Source organism: Ptychodera flava, chromosome 16 (genome assembly GCF_041260155.1).
Source record: "Ptychodera flava strain L36383 chromosome 16, AS_Pfla_20210202, whole genome shotgun sequence".
Lineage (NCBI taxonomy): Eukaryota > Metazoa > Hemichordata > Enteropneusta > Ptychoderidae > Ptychodera > Ptychodera flava.
The window spans coordinates 504932-526538 of NC_091943.1; the positions used below are offsets into that span (position 1 = coordinate 504932).

At 37.9% G+C, this 21607-nt stretch overlaps 1 protein-coding gene across 1 annotated transcript in view; it reads right to left on the reverse strand.

Moving 5' to 3' along the window:
* Window positions 1-21607, reverse strand: part of LOC139152443 (phosphatidylserine lipase ABHD16A-like) — a 41975-nt gene that overhangs the window by 10715 nt on the left and 9653 nt on the right. The window contains exons 7-19 of the mRNA XM_070725554.1: window positions 20883-20969; window positions 20227-20300; window positions 19304-19452; window positions 18819-18882; window positions 17246-17295; window positions 16358-16522; window positions 13853-13916; window positions 13432-13495; window positions 12818-12874; window positions 11606-11665; window positions 9612-9688; window positions 8590-8688; window positions 7829-7875 (exon numbers count right to left, since the gene is read on the reverse strand). Of these exons, the coding sequence (XP_070581655.1) occupies window positions 7829-7875; window positions 8590-8688; window positions 9612-9688; window positions 11606-11665; window positions 12818-12874; window positions 13432-13495; window positions 13853-13916; window positions 16358-16522; window positions 17246-17295; window positions 18819-18882; window positions 19304-19452; window positions 20227-20300; window positions 20883-20969 (1057 nt within the window). The remainder of the gene's footprint in view (window positions 1-7828; window positions 7876-8589; window positions 8689-9611; window positions 9689-11605; window positions 11666-12817; window positions 12875-13431; window positions 13496-13852; window positions 13917-16357; window positions 16523-17245; window positions 17296-18818; window positions 18883-19303; window positions 19453-20226; window positions 20301-20882; window positions 20970-21607) is intronic.

Here is a 21607-nt window from a genome sequence, read left to right on the forward strand (position 1 = left end):
TTCACAGACCCGACGACGAGAGCTCTCTCCTCACTGTAGTCACGCTGGTTCTCAGTGCCCACTCCGTTCCGCGACGCGTCAGTCCACGGGAAACAGCCACAGAGCTGGACACACAGGTTCAGACAATATTCAGCAGTTTGACGCACAAGTTCAGACAATAATCCACGTGGAAGTCACAACAAGAAACTCTTACCACTAAGACGTTTCTTAATTACAGGAATGTACTCACAGGCAAGTTACTAGAACTTCTTTAGACGTCTACAGCTACACAAAGTTATTTCCAGAACGCAGTCATAGTTTTCAGCACCAGCAAGTCGACTCAGACAAAGCCAGTCAAAACCGGGCTCTGTCTTCAAAACTGAGAGGCTCCGCTCCGTGGACGTGGATATCCGACGACGCTCTACACGTGGCACGTGTAAAGGTTTATATACGGCAAAAGAAATAATTTATTCACAACACCTGGTCACGCAAACAAACGGCAAAAATACATTAGTTATCATCACCTGGTCACGCAGATAAGCAAAAGAAAACAAAATGATCCAACTATGTCACATGGTCACAAGAAAAAAGTGTATAGAGGGCGTTTCTGTCGTAACAATCCTCATAGTGTTAACACCAACAGAAGTGGCATTTAGGGGGGGTCAAAGTTGCCAAATTTTTCACCAATGTTGAGTGCGTAATAATCCGACTGCTATCGCAGTAATTGGACGTCATATTTGGAATATGATTATAGGGGCTAAATACTGATATTTTGAAACTTCAAACCCCGTTTTTCAATTTCGATGTGTTTAGAAAACTATATGGAAATATTTTGTGATAATTAGTTACGTTTAATCCATGGACGACGCGACTATATTTCGATGTGTATAGCGCTTAGATATCGGACACGGGCTGTCTCTGTGTGTCGCGTTCGACACCTTGTATCGTACGGTGAGGTTAACTTCATCAAGTTTGTAGCACCCAAAATAGCTTCTACCGAAAAAATAACTATTCAAAATGGGACAGCAGCGTCATTTGACATAATATGCAGTAACATGACTTGTAAAACGCTATCAATACGGAGCGAAGAGAGTACAACGAACAGCATGTCATTAAATGTCCGAAAACTGAGGTCATCCGAAAACTGTCACACTGAGTATAGCTATAGTAACACTGAAAATACAGCTACGCCTGACTCGACGATGAGCGTGAATGACGTCATTTTTCTTTCTCAAATATGCAAATATTAAAATCTGTCCGCATTGCAAGTATTTCAATACCAGATAGATACAAAAGTCACAATAATGCATGGCCCAGAGTAGACTGGCCGCTTTTCTCGGCAGCTGAAGTTATTGGCTGGTGTTCATCCTTGGCTGGCGTTTATCATTTGGCTTCAAATGTCGTAAAAGTCACCTCGTAAATATTCATTATTCCCAAACATAGCAGATAGCTTATATTGAAATTAGTCGCCCGCGGGAATTTCGCACCTGAGAAGCGAACTCCCGTAACATAGAAGTAGGCTAATGCAGCGTGGATTGTTCATCTGTACAGTTTTTCTTGTTCGTTGCATGTTCAAGAAGCAACAATTAAAATACCTAAACCAGAGAGCAGTATTTGGGGAATTTGAATAAATAATGGTTGTTCCAAGTTAAGTTTACATTGGCAAGGGAAAGCGGTCGCTTCATCACGGGGGCACCGAATGATTGTAATTTCTTTGAACTCTATCTGAACACAGTCCTTCCTTCTATAGACTGTGCTCTAAAGCTTCCCTACATGTAAATGAAGTATGCATCCATCAGTATCGGGACTCAGCTTCGCCGTTGCCAGCGACGCGGAACCCAGACTTTCACATCGATTTGACAAGTTATTCGATTGAGCATGAGAAGTCGAATCTTCCTCAGAGATGTGTGTGTATTGGCCGTACATGCGGAATAGAATTTCTTTTGCTACTGCGCGGTATGATGCCGGGATATGAAAGTGGTGCCGTACAGTGGCATAATAACTGTGTCCGCTTGAAAATAATGAAGAGATAGGATACTCAGTCTAGAGTTCGTGAAAAGAATTTCATGAAAATCATTATAAGACATCCATCTGTTACGTTACCTTTCTCCCGCGTGTCTACTTTCTTCAAAACTGTATTTTTGAGTAACAAAAGCAGTAAACTGTGGAGTTCATCATATAATACTTCTCGATTCGTTCGACATCACACTGGTGACACTTGTGTTAACCGTAGACCCTAGAAAATTAGTCTATGTTTTCTTAGAACAAGATCAAAAGAACTGAATCTGAGAAATCTCTGCCTTATTCCGGTCTGCTGGTATGCAAAGTAACCATCTTTATGTTAAGTTGCAGAATTAAAAAAAAAATTCCATGACGACCGAGGTGTCTCCCCATGTAAGTCCTTGAACCCATAACCAAGACCCTCGTTTTTGTTTACATATAGTATTTTAGTATCAAGAGATATCGGCGAATGTATCATCATTTACAAATTTACAATCTTGTGATTGGTAGATAATTTGACTTTTTTGGGCTAGACGTAAACACAATTTAAATCATTCCATTTTGCAATGTGCATTTACGCTGACCTACATGTATGTCTCTTGTCCGTTCAGCCTGATGCTCCCCGAAATGGGAGACTATAGTCGAACTGTTACGACCCGTGCAAGCGGACGATGAGCGGCATGCAGGACATCGCATGCCTTCTCGGAAAGGTTGCTGGCGTCCATGGTTATCACAACGTACAATGTCTAGTCTAGACCGATAATATACTGTCTAACTGCATAGCTAGTAGCGTTAGGGTTCAGGTGTCCGAATTTAACATGTTCATTGGGTCAATGGCATATTCAAGCGAAATACCATGATGTAATATTTTTAGACTAATACTCTCGCCATTGCTGCATTGGTATAAGGTTGAAAATATACACGGAGTCTTTAAGGTTGGCTGTATCGCTCTGTCTTATGTATTGTTGACACTACAACCGGCTTAATTGTGAAAGTCAGAAATTTCTCAACGGTGAGTTTTAGTTACACGTTCAGTATTTTACATGTTCGCCCCTTCGGAAGCAAAAACTTCTGACTTTTATACAAGCTGATAACTTGCTCCAGACCATGACAAGTCTCTAGTTATGACGTTTGGCCAATTTCAAGACTTAACTGCAATGATCATTTTCACCTAACACAAATTAGAATGACGGTACGCTGAGAGACCACACCCGATATTGACACGAGAGAGAGAGAGAGAGAGAGAGAGAGAGAGAGAGTTTGTGAAAGTGACATGTTTTACTGGGAAATAGTATACCCACTGCGTTCAGTTGAAATATGTTTTCAACACCACCTTTCTTACGATCGACTAAGTCATTAAGTTGTTATAAACGATAACGCACAAAATTTCTTTAGCATCTAACATGCCTGTCACAGAGTTAATGTTTATTTCAAGGCTGATACACGATGCATGCATATTCGTTTTACAGCAAGTGATTTGGCCGCGATGTGTTGCTCGCCGATAGATCGCTTGTTCTAATCATCCAGTCGTTGGCTTACAAGAGTTTCAGAGCCGGAAACAGTACAATCATTTCCACTACAGACAAACAACGTATGAATGAGATGTAAGGTCGCAGAGCTTTCCGATTATATAGTGTGAAACAAAGGAGACTGTCAAATTTCTAGCTAATGACTGGTCAATCGCTTACTTCACAGAGACTTCACTGTGACAATATAATTGACCGTGAGATTGATTCAATGAACAATATTCAAGGGCTCGTTGACCAAAATGGCATACTTTATTGAGGTAGAATATCCATCCGATGCAATTGATCTTGTGAAATAATTATCAAAATTTGTGTATAGAGAAAATAAAAAGCATACTGTAAGTACAAACGTAAAAAAGAACTTGTCATTTGCTGTTGTCTGATTTCTCAGAGTTTTCTATTGAATCTTTTTTATCCTCAAAAAATCAATCATAGAGAACCAGACAAGAACTGCTTTGACTGAAGTCACATTTATCAGTCGCGCTAGTCGTACAATGGTACCAGAAGAAGTATCGCTCGCTTGAGTTGCATGTATTAAAGAGGTACTCCCACTTGGTAACATTTTTAAAACACATTTTTTTAATGCCAACGGTCGATATTTGACATGGCAACTGCGCGCGGATCTGGCGAGATATAGATAAAAACATGTCCTCAAACAAGTTAAAGTTTGAATTCCGGTGGCCCACCTGAATTCAGCACTGGGGCCATTGTCAACTAAGCTATGGAGTACGAGTCTACGCTGACGCTGCTGTACACCACAGCAGTACCACTCGCGTCGTTGAGCGGTCATGTCCCATGGGAGAAAGCCGAGTCTTACTGACTCGGCAAAAAAACGAAAAAACAAAGTTTGCTGATTCCACCAGAATTCGCATAGGTGACTAGCACAGACAGGTGCGGTTGACACATAGTACGCATAGTGGCCGCCGCATGGTGTGCGCGCATACCACACGCGGCGGCCGCTACGTATCGAACCACGCGTAACTGTGTGGCAGACGACAAAATGTAGTCATCAGAGGCAACTAATATTTTACATGTAAAAACTGATATCTATGTGGTTTAAAAATTTAATACAACTGATTGAGAATAATGAAAACGACAAAAACTAAGGAGAAGTTTTAAACAAGAATTACCAGAGGTGAAGGCATTGATAATGATGTATATAAAGTCATCGCAGTAGGAGGTAATTTAATTGCGTCATTCGAACGTTTTTGGACTCCTTAGAATATCGTCAATCAGCACAACAACACACTTTCGGGGGATTTCAGGTCATAACCAGAAATGATTGTAAAACTTCGGGATGTGAAAAATACGCTCGGGAAATGACATGTTTTTATCGATATCTCGCGATCCGCGCGGAGTCGCCACGTCAAATAACCACCGTTGGCATTAAAAAAATGTGTTTTAAAAATGTTACCAAATGGGAGTACCTATTTAATAATAAAAATACCGCAATTATACGGTGTCGCTCAAATTTGATCAAAATTGGTATATACCAGTATGGGTTACCAATGATCAACAATAAATGTTGTTTCTATCTGTTCAGTGCAGGAAAATTCTACGTTGATGTTATGACAATGATTTCTGCACAGTACAACCAGAAAAACAACAAGAAATATTTAAACCAGAAAAACAAGAATGACAAAAATAAGTAAGGTCTGAAACTTTAGGTACTGGAGGTCAACTTTAGCAACATGCATAGCAGAAACAAGCCCCTCTTAGTTTGACTATAGACGGTCTTCCCCCTCTACTGTCTATGGTTTCAGCAGGTCTGTTAATATGTAACAGTTCATAAACAATGACAGGAAATGACTCAAGATCAGTGGAGTTGGCCTGTTTCTTACTGGCATGCCATCACTCCTGCACATTTGCAGGATTTCCCTTTTTCTTACCTCATTTGCACATTTTTGACATTGATGTGTTCATTTGAACAAATTCACATCTCAACCCCTACATCTACCTGTACACCGAATACTGAGATGGTAGCTTCGGCGGTATGGGAGCTATTGTGTGTGACGGACATACATCCGCACATACATACCCACATATATACAGACATACAGACGCCACCGACTCATCATATACGCTTTTTTGGTATTTATATACAAAACCAAATATGAGCTAAAAAGGATATCTGTGATATTTGAAATGCAATGACAAAAAACACAAAAAGGTTAACGACAAAGATGTAAGTGATGTAACGGGTCATGATCTGTACGCAGGTCATTGTGTACACTCCTTCCGTGCTCAGTCATTCGTTCAATGGTTCACAGAGCTATGCCGCGCCGCGACTGTGTATTGGAGATAGTTTTATTCTACGTTGAAAACGACTTTGACTCTCATTTTTCGTATGCCTGAGCCCGAATTTGATGGGTTCATGGCGCCTCTCACTTCAAGCCCTAACATTTGCTCGCACTTCGATTGTGAGAGCCCTCACATTCGCTCGCACTTCGATTGCGAGAGCCCTCACTCCAAGCCCTCACATTCGCTCGCACTTTGATTGTGCTGGCCCTCACTTCAGCCCCGCACTTGTCGATTTCCAGCACCCTTACATACCTCAATGACAGGAATCACAGCAGCTATGCAGACACTGACAGAAACCAGATGTACATGTATAAGACAGGTTGAAATGGTATAATCTTGGTGGAATCAAACAGATTCAAAATTCGATGGGAAACAAAGATTTGCAAAAGGGGAATTTATACGGGAAGTTACAGGACCTTGGGTGCACAATAGGGGGATTACTGATGGCGCAGCCATTTGCATACACTGGGGGAGTGGGGGGTGGTTTTTGAATTCTCATAGCACCGTTTTGACTGTATGATAAATTTGAATAATCATGATAGGCACTTTTGTGACATATGCAAAGAGGGGTCAAATAGTCGGACAGGGAACACATTTTGAAACATATGAGTTCTCAAACAAAACATAGGGCCAAAGTCCCTGAAGCTACTATAGACATGGATACAAAATTGAGTATTTCCTGACTGTATGAAATTATCTCACTAAGGTCATCCTAGGGACCTGTAAACCAAATAGTAAAGCTGTCTGACCGGCGGTTTTGAAAAAAAAAGCGACCCAACAGTCAACAGAGCTCTGCTGTGTTATGTAGAGAATAACTTTTTGTGACACATGTATTGATGAAGAAGGTGGATATCTTTGATAGCTCATTTCAGGATGGCCTGACCAAAAATGGCAAAATTAGCTGCAAAAATACAAAATTGAAGATTTCATCATAATTTCAATATATTACATTAAGATAAAGCCTAGGAACCTGTATACCAAATATCAAAGCTATCAGATGAGTAACTTTTGAGAAACAAATATTTTGACCAAAAATGGCAAAAATTGACCCAAAAATACAAAAATTAATGATTTCATCAAATTTCAATATATAACACTAAGACAACCCCTAGGAACCTGTATAACAAATATCAAAGGCATCAGACAAGTAGTTTTTGAGAAACACATTTTTTGACCAAAAATGGCAATTGCACCAAAACTACAAAATTGCAGATTTCATCATATATTCAATATATTATATTTAGTTCATCTGTAGGAACCTGTATACCAAATATCAAAGCTGTCAGACGAGCGGTTTTCATGAAATAAAGTTTTGACCAAAAATGATAAAAAAAATCCTTAAAAATACAGATTTGCATATTTCATCACAATTTGAAAAAATCTAAGTTTGGTTATCCCTAGGTACCTGTATACCAAATAACAAAGCTGTCTGACCAGCGATTACAAAGAAGAAGATTTTTTACAAAAAAACGCCTTTTTTGGCACTAATTTGCATATTTTCAACAATATCAAAAAATTAAAAAAAATTGTTGTTGCTCATAATCATATTTTCATCTACACAACAAATATCAAATCAGTAAGTACTGCGGTTCTCAAGATATTTGAGTGGACGGACGCCTCACAAACAGACATACATACATACCGTACATACATACATACAGACTGACGACAGACGCCGGACGGATACCCATCCCAATAGCTTCTATAGACTATAGTCTATAGTAGCTAAAAACGGAACATGATTTCAGTTTATTTTTGACTCAAGTTTAGTCGCTATATATTCACAGACATCATATGCAAGATTCTATGACAATGAACGCCTGAAACATGGCAATATTATGGGATTCTGGGACCAAACATGGCACGTCCGATCAGTAGCATGGCTTTTTCACAGTTGCATAGATTTACGATATTCAGGCTTTCATAGGGGAAGTTGCTGTTTAAGTTTACACACAGAATAATAGGCATTTTATTATTGACTTTGACTGACAAGGAAACTTTGGATGTTTTGAATGACTTACCAAAAATAGAAGCAGTTTCATCTTTGTATCATCTTCTAAGTCATCACCTATGAAACAAATTTCACATTGTAATTTAAGAGGAGCTAAACTTTTCCTCACAACAGCCTTGGCTGAAACACCTGACTTCTTGAATGAATGTTCTGATGTGAACTTAGAGGTCATGTGTATAACAGTTTTGTTAGATAAAAACATCATCGCTAAAAGTTTCTTCTACCTGTAAACAGTTGCCAAAACTGACAGGGACTGAATATTCAGTTTATGCCCATTACAGTGACTGACACGTACAGGTAACAAACAGCTGTGTGCAGTTTATGCCTGCCCATAAGATATAAGTACCATCTCAAATTATATTTATGTAGCAACTACAAGGCAAATTATTCTTATCAATAGAAATATCTACTTGAATGAGAATAAATCATTGGTAACCAAAACAATGAAGTATTTTCCAGTGCCATGTGCCACAGGGTTTCTTTCAGGTCAAATCCTTACAACTTTAACCCTGGCCTTGTCCCTCAATCTAATTTTTATCCTATACTGGATTGCCACCCCGCTACCAGTTACTGGCATTTGACAATTACTTCCTGCAGGAGGTCACTGTTCTTGAGGTTTGTCATGACTACCAAGTAATTTACCGCACAAAAGATCACACACCTTCCTTCTACATACCTGGCAACAACTGATAGAGGGCGCTACCCCTTCGCTAACATTACTGTATACAGTACAGGCATGCATTTCACTTATTGATACACAAAAACACTTACCTATTAACATTGGAAAAGACGCCGAGTTCTCCTCAGCATAACTCTGTAGAATCTGAAAACACTCTGACTCATCTACTTCAACAGATGATAAAATGGACACTGTAAAGAAATGAATGAGTTTAGACGCTGGAAATACCTTTCATCTACTGCTGTTTATGGTGTGTACATAAGACGATGCTGTCCTGTTAAGGTAGTATGCACCTTGAAAGTGAAAGACTTAAACTTTTCTAAAACTTTTCCGGATTCTTTTAACCATTCTCTTTCAAAATCCAGAATCCAGAGGTCACCGTTCAAATTTTGGTACTAGAGAATATTTGAAATTCATCATATTCATGCGTTGATATTTGGAATTCTAAATGGCCACTAACACTGTATTAACTCTATGGAGAAAGTTAATGATTTTGATTTTCGAAAAACTAAGATGGTGAAATTTTTCATACACCAAGAGCTTTAAAATGAACCCAAACAAGTAGTATATCAGAAAAGAATTGTAAAAGTTTGAGAGTCCAAATATCTGTCCCCAATAGTTGCATTCTACCTTAATGACTAGCAATAAAGCATGTTGCAATGGAAGGAAAAATGTCAGTGCTTGTTTTTTACATTTTAATGAACAAAGCTGCCTGGTAACCGGGATGGATCTACTGTGATATATGACAAAGTTTTCATGTGAACAATATAACTGGCCCATTTCAAGTTAATTTCAATTGTTCAGAACAAACATATGATTTTACATACTATTTCAATAAAGCTAACTGGAGACTGTATGCACCATTTTACATTACAAACTTGAAATATCCAAATCAGAAAGAACATAACTAAATGAGATCTAATAGTACACCAAATAATACAATAATATACCAAATATTACATTAAGAAATTGAAAGTGCAGAAAAGATCACTGATACACAGTCATCTATAGGGCCACTATATGCATATTGATAGCAGACCTTTGCCAGAAGGAAATGAAAATGAAACTACAAGATTGAAAATAACACCTCTACAAACACAATAAATCGACTTACACTGTGTTATTTGATCAGAAGCTGATAACCAAGCCTTTAGAACTGAAAGGCTTTCATTTGTTATGAGTTTGGGATACCTGCCAGGAAAAGAAAAAATTATCCGTTAATCTTTCGTCCCAGTGCTCCTTGTAGAGACACACATTCCTAAACAGAGCTGAAATATGGCATCATTTGTCATCTTAATGAGTTGATTTTTGACGGATGTCAATGAGGTATAAGTTTGCTCAGTGAAAGCATAGCGTATGATCTGATAATTCATCACTCATCTTGAAATCTGTATGAGTGGATGGCTGGGAGTCAATCAATTGTCTGTGACCTCTGACCTGACTCCATACGGTATGGGTAACTCCGCAAATATTTATAAGAGTCGTCTGTTGACAGATGGTTGATAGATTCATCATGCAAAAGTGACACTTTGAAGGCATCTAGATGATACCAATGGGATGATAAAGCTGAACTAGCCCAAGGGAAAAATATCAATCAACCTAGGGAGTCATATAAGACCCATCTGAAAGGTTCTAGCAAAAACCTTGAATCCAAACATCTGTAACATGCAGTGGTTCATTATGGACCTATACAGGCGCAGTAACCTTCAGGATTTGAGAGTAATCCTCTCTTTCATCATGGGGGATGTATTTCACTTTTGAGAAAAAAATATGCCAAGTATTCAGTAAGCAAACAACTTCAAACTAGTTTCATTTGATTGAATAAGGCATTAAATCAATGCCCAGTATTTTCTCCAGAGTGCACGATTGCTTAAAGCCAAACCCATTTTATGGTTTAAATTCCCCTTCAAGAAAACAGTAATCGACATATCCCTGTCTACAATGACATCTTGAGACATTAAAGGGATGTAGGAACAGGAACTGCACTCAAAGGTCGTATGGGACCATAAGACCAATGTAAACACTATATCCAAGGTACGATGGTGATTGATGAAAGTTAAAACATGTCTGTCATAATCTACATCGTATAATTTAAATGTTGCAGCTGTGATGAGGTGCATCTAGATATCCATACCATGATTACTATCTGTGATGTAACATCACATAGTTGATATAAGCCACTACCACTGGCCTAGCTAGCTTCCTACATGTATCTGCAGAAGATGGCGGACTAATAATAATAATAATAATATTGGGTTCTTGTATAGCGCACATATCCACAAGTACATGTACTCAAGGCGCTTTGCAATTACTATTACCCCTGGTCACTGGACCTAATATGATACCACTCAACTCCCTGGGGAGCAAATAACAGCTCACATGTGCAGCCAATAAGCGCAGCAGAGCTAAACGCACACATTACAACCACTGTCCTACCAGGTACCCATCACTCCTGGGTGTGGAGAAGCAACGAGGTATAAAGTGCCTTGCTCAAGGACACAACAACATAGCCATGCCAGGGCTCGAAACTCACCATCCTGTGATCGTGCGTCCACTGCTCTAGCGACTGGCCCATGATGCCTCCATTTTTTTAGAGGACTATTATCAAGATCTTGAATCCAGATTACAAAACTGTGTTTGAACTCATATGAATCCAAGCTTCTAATATATTAAATATTTGCTACATGGATAAGAGCAAGAAATTTGAGACTTTCTTTAATTGTATATTTGATACCTTACAAAACGTCAATTTGCATAACTACATTTGGATAAGTTATTATGGTCAAACTAAACAAAAACCAACTCCCACAATTTCAAAACAGGTGGGACACCCAGTGAGAAAAACCTGGAAAAACAGAGAATGCCAAAAATTAGGAGTATTAAAGAAGGACATTTGTCTTTGAAGTATCAAAATACTATGAATATAATCAGTTGTCATGAACTTGTATTTGTATTACGTGTATTTTTCATATGTCGTGAGCAAAAAAAAAATTTGAAAAATATTCTCACTTGATAAACGTGGATTAATCTGATTTGAATTCAAGTCTCCAGGAGTATATCTAATGCTAATTTTCTACTCACAATATGATTCTGAAGGACATAACTCACCTTTGTTTCAGGACTTTTACCAATAAATCATTACCACGATTCGAGGCAACATCATGCTCACTGAAAGGCACAACAAAAACAACAGAATATCAACAAATAAATAACAAATAAATGCTATCTTTTGTTTGCAGGAAAAATCCTGAATTGTTTGCTTTTACTTTCATAATGAACCAAAAACTATAATTCTTTCAACAATACTGGCTAACTTCAGACAAGAAAGTCATTCAATGAATAAAAATACAATTTTGGTAAAAAGAATAAAGCTGGTAGGAGCAGCGAAAGGGCTGACGGAAAACTGTCTATATTAAAGTCAATGTTTCACAAAAAACAGGTCATGTATGCAGACTGAGGCAGTTGAACAATACAGACACACACAATCCAGGCTTTTGGGACATTGAATTCTGCAAATAGATCTCATTGCATACAGCCCATAGTGAACTACAGTAGCTAGCACTTTGCGACCTTGCACTTTGCGACCTTGAGTTCTACATGTACAGTGTAAGTTTCATAGCATATACTGTAGTCCATAATGAACTACAGTAGCTAGCACTTTGCGACCTTGCACTTTGTGACCTTGAATTCTACATGGTCTCATAGCATATAGCCAACAATGAATTACAGTAGTTAGCACTTTGTGACCTTGCACTTTGTGACCTTGAATTCTACATGTACACTGTAGGTTTCATAGCATATACTGTAGTCCATAATGAACTACAGTAGCTAGCACTTTGCGACCTTGCACTTTGTGACCTTGAATTCCACATGGTCTCATAGCATATAGCCAACAATGAATTACAGTACTTAGCACTTTGTGACCTTGCACTTTGTGACCTTGAATTCTACATGTAAGTTTCATAGCATATAGTCCATAATGAACTGTAGTAGCTAGCAATTCATGACCTTGCGCTTTGACCTTGAATTCTACATGGTTTCATAGCATACAGCCCATAATGAGCTACAATACCTGGCACTTTGTGACCTTCCACTTTGTGACCTTGAATGCTGCACGTACATGTAGGTTTCATAGCACACAGCCCACTTAAATGAACTACAGTAGCTAGCATTATGTCAAGCTGCCGTAAATGACATATAATTGCCACTCTTTGCAACATCTCTTGTGAATTTATTTTATTTTTGTCATAGATAGTAAGCAAATTTGTTTTCATGAGATACTGTCACACAGCTACATGATTATATAGCATAGAGACTTACTCTGTGGTGATAATTTCATCTCTAGTTCTTCGTATTAGCCTTAGAGGTCCAGAGTACCTGTGCATACCAAGAAACATCATACAACGCTTGAACAATAAATCTCAATAATCGGAAATCAAAAATAGAAGCTGATCATTACCTTTTTCTTGCATTTCATTTCAAATGACAATTTACAGAACAGATTCTTTCACAGAAATGTTTAGGTTTATTTGCCGGAGAGAGGTTTATCGGTTTAACATATAGTGCTGTAGATTCCAAAAGACCTGAATATGGTTCAAAGGGTAGATTACGTTTGTAGTTGTCATATTGTGTGGTATATATCCATAACTCTTTACTATCAAAGACACTTTCAACACAGCACACGGTTTCATCAGAAAACCCTATCTTTAAATATATAACACAGTTTATCCTTAACCTGTTCCTGAGAGAATTTATGCAAAGTAGCTTGTTACTATATAACCTTTGGCTTCAAATGTACATACATGGCGGGAAATGCACATGCAAGTAGATCTCAAGAGAACTGTTCTCTGACAGTGACAGCGCCCTCTTTAGACAAGATTTTCATACCCTCAGTTGTACAAGATTAAGGCAAAATGAGTATATTGTTGACTTACTGAGAAAGTTGATCAGCAATGTTTAGATTGACATAATCTCGTATTCCTCTGATGATAACACCTCCTGTTGGAACAAAAAATTAACTCTTTATTGATTCTTTCTATTAAAAAAGCAAATGTTATTTCTCACCGCAAACAGTTGCATCTACTGCTAAAATCGGTTTGCCATCTTCAAGTCCAGCTATGATTTCTACCACATTGTCTTAACCTACCCTGTTCTGATGATAATGAAACTTTCCTTGCATTCACAAATAATCTTATCAGTTTTACAACATGTTGATGTTGACTTACAAAGCTCACCAGTGCTGAATGTGACTGGTTGATATTTATTTACAAGAAAGCTGAAATTTGTGAATGAACAATTCAACGATAGCACTAGCACCACAGCTTCACTCATTGGCCAGAGTCTGATATTACTTACTCAAGCTGTCCGGCATTCTAGCCACAGCAAGAGGCACTAGGTCATCAAATGTAGCATCAAGAATCTGTAATCAAAGCAATCGCTCTTTTGTTAAAAAAACAAGTCATCGTTGATGACACAGTCCCCACTTGTTAATGGGTACTTTGATTACAGGTCCTCAGAGAGGATAGAGTCCTCTTCATTAGGTCTGTGATAAAAATACTTTGATACAGATGGCACTCAATGGCCAAGAATGAGTTCCATGGTGATGAAAACATAAAACCAATGTAGGCCACTATCCTAAAGGTCATTAAATGAGTCAACTGGGAATTAGTGGACAGGATGTTGCAAAACATTTTTTCATACTATCCTAACACTAATAGATTATCACCGGTACCATATTTCATAAAGTTTAATGCAGTATTTACAACACTATGAGATCAACATCTGTATCAAGTTTCATCAAATTTGACGTTGTATTTGTGGATATATCACTCCTAAGTCTAATTAGGAAAGTTAATTACATATGCAATTACAAATTAATTAAAATGACACTTATAAATGTCTTTTTCACTGTTAAAGCAATGTGAGCTTAACATCTGTACAAAGTGTCATGAAATTTGATGCAGTATTTCTTGACATATCAGCCTAATTATGAAACATCAATAATTGACATGATACTGCTTACATGATGTGAAATGAAATAGGTCAATGTCCTTGTACCAACTTTGAATGATACTGGTGGAAATATGTCTGAGTTATGGCTCAGTACTTGAGAAAATCGTGAGAAAATCGTAACAAAATCGCCGCCACACTGCGATATTTGATCTTACTGTTTAAAAAACACGTATACGTATGACATAAGTCAATGTCCTGAGGTACAAACTTTAAATAAAATCAGTTGAGACTTGCCAGAGTTATGGCTCTCGACATGAAAAAAACCATAACAAAATTGCCACCATATGGCCATATCGGACCATATCGAGAAACGAATCGCAGTACATATGTATACTATAAGTCAATGTCCTTGTACCAACTTTGAATAAATTTGCTTGATACATGTCTGAGTTATGGTTCAGGACATGGAAAATTGTAAAAAAAATGGCAACACGGCGGCCATATTGGATTGTATCACAAAACAAATCAATGTGCATATGTATGACATAGGTCAATGTCCTTGTACCAACTTTGAATAAAATCAGTTGAGATATGCCTGAATTATGGCTCTGTACACGATAAAATCGTAACAAAATGGCCGCACAGCAGCCATATTGGATCATATCACAAAACAAATTGACGTGCATATCTATGACATTGGTCAATGTCCTTGTACCAACTTTGAATAAAATTGGTTGAAATATGTCTGAGTTATGGCGCTGTACATGAAAAAATCGAAATAAAATGGCCACCTGGTGGCCATACTGGATCGTATCACAAAACAAATTGACGTGCATATCTATGACACTGATCAATGTCCTTGTACCAACTTTGAATAGAATCAATTGAGATATGATTGAGTTATGTCTCAGTACATGAAAAAATCGTAACAAAATAGCCGCACAGCAGCCATATTGGATCATATCACAAAACAAATCAATGTGCATATGTATGACATTGGTCAATGTCCTTGTACCAACCTTGAATAAAATCGGTTGAAACATGCCGGAGTTATGGCTCTATACATGAAAAAATCGTAATAAAATGGCCGCCTGGCGGCCATATTGGATCGTATCACAAAACAAATTGACGTGCATATCTATGACATTGGTCAATGTCCTTGTACCAACTTTGAATAAAATCGGTTGAAACATGTCTGAGTTATGGCTCTGTACATGAAAAAATTGTAATAAAATGGCCGCCTGGCGGCCATATTGGATCGTATCACAAAACAAATCAACGTGCATCTGTATGACATATGAAGTAATCCTTGTACCTAGTTTGAATGAAATCGCTCCAGGCATCTCTGAGATATCTGCGTGAACGGACGGACGCATGGACGGACGCACGGACGCACGGACATGACCAAAGCTATGTCTCCCCGGACGGTGTCCGTGGGTGCTAAAAACAGCAGGAAATATAATCAGGCTAATGTTAAAGATCCTCCAAAACATCAAACCTTTCAAAATTAAAATAATTTCATCAGTACGTAAAGCTTACAAGAAACACCACCTTTTTCACGCGTTGAGCGTGATGCTACATGAATTAACTTTTGCCATACTGATAAGAATGTCAGAAAAGTTGATATTTTGCATCCCATTTTCTAAATGATCCCACAGGCCATTACATTCTGGTTAGCAAGCATTCCAAGTTCAATATTTTGCTGCAAGACAAATACGTATTTTTCTTTGACATTAAGTTACGTAGAGTGGCAATTTCGTACAAATTCAGTTGATATGTTCAGCTGACACATAGTGTTATGGTAAATTCATACCGACAAATATTCCAGGATGTAAAACCATTTTACGAACAAAGGTCTATGAAAATGACCTATTCAAATGGACATAGCCTGTGTTTTCAGTTACTCACCACAGCCCTGACATCTGGATAATTCTTGGCAGCCAGGGAAGCTGTAAAGCCGCCAATGGACCATGCAAAGATGATGATATTCTCAACTTGAAAACCGAGTTTGTTAATGGCATATTGCATGACAACATCCACAGCATTTGCTTCACTCTCTGGGAATGGAACACCCTGAAAACAAAACAACAAATATTCACATGAACACAGTTTATAAAAATTCAAACATAATATATTCAGGCATTCATCAATCAATGCCATGGTGAATTCAAGGGGAATTCAGTTTTAAGAAAACTCCTTGTTTCAAGGTTATACATGTCAATTTACATAACTGACTTGCCACAATTAAGGCTATCAGAAATGCATGCAGTACAAGATCTGTATGATCTAGGGCCAAGGCAAAAGATATATTAAATAATAGTCCATGACAAATGGAGGAGGTCATCAGAACTACACTCAAAAGTTGTATGGGACCCTTACAACCAATGACACTATCCAAGGTACATTAGTGATTGATGAAAGTTAAAACATGTTTGTCATACTGTACATTGCAAAATTTAAATGTTGCATCTATGTTGACATGATGCATCATGCATGAAATACATTGTTTGTAAACATGACAGTCGCACAGGCCAGTTTCGATGACCCGTCCCTTTGATGTTTTTTAGTATTTTGCACTGTCAAGCTTGATGTTATCACAGCAAGATGCTTAATTGAAACACAAAGACTGAAATAGAGAGAGACCAACAATTGGTGGAAGAACGATTCACGAAGGATGGGTGGGGATAAAAATTTAATGAATGACAAACCCAAACAGTGGAAGGGGAGAAGATGAGGCAGGCAGAAAAAGCATAACAGAGAAAAAGGTCTTGAAATAAATAACTTGGAAAGCCTTACAGTGCTTCCAGCAAATCCTGGGTGATTCCAGCCAAGAACTGAATATCCACCTGTGTTAGAAAATATACAAAGAAATTATGTATGGTACATAGAATGAAATGAACATATTCTGTGGTTCATGAGACTCCATGAAAAGTTGCATAGTCAAGTGGTTTTACAGGTCACTGCATTATATCACATGACAAATTGCAAATTGGTTATACTGGGTGTCATCTACAGCATCAAGGACTGTGCAGAAGTTCATTACATTTAAATAAACTGTACAGACACCATCCTGTCACACAATTTTGCCTTGTTTCACATGCCTGGCAAACGAGTGTTTTCAGTGAATAGCAAAAGCTTCACAACTAAAACTAAGGGAAATTTCGTCTACTTACTATATCTCAGGTAAAATGAATGTACATCTGCACGTATCCAGCCAATTTACATACTGAAGTCTGCACTGTCACATATGATACATACAGTAGCTATCTGAATATTTTTCAATACAAGTTGATCCCAAATACGCTCTTATTATCCTATCCCATCTTATTTATTCATCAGCACTTGCAAAACAAATATTGAAACAAACAGAAAAGAAGAGACAGTTCTAGAACAGTCGTCCTAAGGACATTCACCGACTGATCACTAACCCTATCCCTAAACCTATTCCTGAACTGATGGGTGGAAAATCTCCCTGACGTAAATATCCATGGGGTGACCTTCCTGTTTCTATAAATACAGTTATTTCTTGTTCATCATTTCATACAACTCTAGATTTCACTTGCATGAACTTTTTTGCAGTTCTTGTACTTCTGAAAATGCTTTTGGCTGATAAATGCTCCATGACTTTTGTTGACAAGTAAACATCAGCCAAGTGTGCACAAGAGACTATAAACATGCTATAGAGTTTATTTAGCATGACTGAAGAAAAGTGGGTCATGTCCTTGTCATGGTAGAAATCAGCTCGTGTCTGGGAATGCCTATCATGGTGAGTAAACACAAAACATACCCCTAAGATGATGTTCGAATACACTACATTATTATACATCTACCATCGAGAACAATAGGATTTAGCGTGCGCTAAAAAGCCGTACGGAACGCCCGTTCTGTAACACGTACAGTTTCAAGGCGCCCCATCCACTGCGGCTGTATCTGCGCGTCCACTGTTGAACGGTTTCAAGGGACCCATTGGACGAGTGCCAGAACATGTCTCACACGCACTCTGTACATACGTACGCGTGTAGTGCACACACTCCAAAATTTGCAGAAGCGCGTCCAAGATAGAATTCCACACTGGCGCTATAAAATCGGAAGAAAAATTGTTGGCATTGCACGAAAATGGTCACGACTCTGACAATGTGATGCCCAAGCCGGGAATGTAAGATGTATAATAATAAGGTTATCACGAAAATACCGCAAAGGACGCATGCGGACATTGGCGCCGCGCATTGCCCCCCGCTTCGCGTTGGGCGATACGCTGCGCCAATGTCCTCGTGCATCCTTTGCGGTATTTTCGTAATAACCTCATAATAAAGAATAGACCCAGCACTCTTCAGTCTCACAATCTTGTTTACTAAATTCTGTGACATACCTTCAACAGGAGTGCAGGTACAGCCTATTTCATAGAAGCCAGCATTTCCTTCACAGCACACTACCTACAAATATGAAACTAGATGTGATATGCCATTCTTTGCAAATGATATCAATTTTTCAAGACATATTTTATGTCTTCAATACTGGGTTTAAAAAGTCAAATGTCTTGATCCTTGAGCCTTTTTAACTCCAGTAGGGTACAGGTTCTCAGTTACAAGACTGAATTAAACTAAAAGTATGCTCAAATTTTGATGAACTTCAAAAAATCAAACTATTATTTCACAAATTCTGTTTCATTTGATTTTGTCATCTGTTTGATGCCAATCAACATTCTCTATACAGTTGCTTTATTTTTGAAGTGTCAAAATCACACAAGTTATTGGCACTTGTTTTGAATTTCAAATTTTCTTATTCTTTTAGATACTGTCGGGGTCAAATGAAACTTTTGATATTTTCAAAAACAGTACTAACTTGTCAACTTACCAATGTGTTTCCATTGCTGAATTGTTCCTCTTTGTTTCGTCTGTCAATGAACATTGTATCAATGCTATTGCCGTCCCTTGCCAGTAACTTGGCCCTCTGTCCATTGTATTCCTCAACCTGCTTGGTCCTGCCTTGCAGTAACATTGGTCCTGACAAGAATCATTGAAATTGTAAATACTCTGTTTAGTTACCAGGCTATCCGTAGTTCCTGTCCCTGAATCTACACCCGACAAACAACAACCACAGAAGATATTGGTTATAGTTAAGGCACTAGACTCAACACAACAGCTGTGCCTTGCTTATACTAGCTTTCTAGTCCAGTACAAGCACAGAATTCAATGGAAGGGCGTGCTACATTGCCGACATAGGCAACTGTAGCTATTTGCATAGTTCCACTTCATTCATTTATAAGGCACACACATTATAAAATGTGAAAGTACCAAACTTTGTACGGAAATTCAGCAAGTAAAGTTTGAGGAAGTTTCAGGAAAAGAAAGACAAGACAGTATGGATCAAGTTGTGTCTCTACAGTATAGAGCATGTAAAAAGGTAGAATTTGGTGCCAGCTCTTCAGGATGTCAGGTAAATGAACAGAAATACTAAACTGATACAACTACAAACAAGCATCTCAAAAAACACGTCACAAAATAAAGTGAATCACGTAGAGCCTGAAAAGGAGACACACACACTGAGTGTATTCATGATTTCACCGTAATCCAATGACTTCTTGCAACAATTCCTGGACCAGAATATCTTATATTTCAAAGTACTGTCTTCTATTTACAAACCTAATGGTTGATATATTTTTCTCTTTGTTGTCCTTTGATGACAAATACCGCAGAACTGAATCACATCAAACTTGTGAGCGTTTCAAGGAATAAAGTCTCAGAATTGCACATGAACATTTGTTTTTATTGACTTACCCACAGCAGCAGAAAGCACAGAGACTGATCCTGGGTAAATCAGCCTACGTCCAAATGTATGTACTAAAATATAGCTGATTGGGAAAAAAAAACAGACATTGTGTATAATAAGCATGTTAAGCTTACAATAAACATGTTCCAATTTGCTGTTTTCACTGTCAAATAAATACAGTACTCTTTACATGCAAGCTACAGTATATGCCTCCATATGGAAATCAATAGTGCAATGCCTGAGCTGTACATGAACATTTTTTAAATTTGCAAAAACTAGGGAAAGCAAATGATCAAGACAGAAGTACCTTCCTTTGTTCATATATTTATCAGGAGTCTTTCATTGGAGATACAAAGTCTTCACAAATGCTCGTAAATTTGCTCACTTTCACTTTTAAAACTTTGGAACAAGGATATTGAGATATGAAGCATTCAGATGGCTGGCTATTGTTTTAGGTACAGTAGGATCATCTCAGGATCTTATCCATCGCAGTAATGATGTGAGATAACCCTGACCCAACTGAGATGGCTCACTTCCTAATAGTGACAGAAAGGTTTTCATGTAATAAGTTCTTTGTAAAAGAATAAAATGTTTGAAAATTCAGTTTTCAATTACAGTAACTACACTTACAAAAACAAACTTGCAAAAAGTTCCTGGTACATACCTAACAACCTGACATGGGAGACCCTTGACTCGGTCAATCAGTTTCTTTTGTTTAACTTGTCTTGTCACAATTGGTTTTCTTTCATCACTGTAATCAAAAACATGCATCAAAGAAATTATTACAAAAATTGGTGGATTTCAGTCACTGTCTTTACAATGCAGACAAGACTCTATTCAAGACATTGAACAAGCCCAAAGGTAACGCTCAACAAAATGATATCGGTATAAATTTCTGTTTTATTTAGTATGGGTTACGTTTCCAAGTTCTGAGACAATGACCAACTTTAAATGGAATCTATGTATGCATCTTGGATCAAGTACTGTATAAAAGCTTTGCAAAGATTCAAGCTATGCAGTCCTGCACAGCCATGAATTATGATAATACAACCGTTAGTAAATATCAGATAACAAGGCAGGCCTGAGCTGGATAATAGATATATTAATTTTCTTGAAAATCTAAATTATAAAACATGAAGAATTTTTTTCAATGAGTTGGTTCATCATGAAACTATTGGTGCATGTAAATTGACACAGGTATGTATGAAGTTTCTTCCAATTATTTCACAAAACAAAGACCCACACCGCAGCAGGTACAATGTTGAGTGTATTAAGGTAGTATTTTCATAGTTAACTTGTTCCAAACCAAGGCAGGTACATTGTTGAGTGTGTTAAGATAGCATTTTCTGAACTTTGTCCAAACCAGTTTAAAGGTAGCATACACCTCTA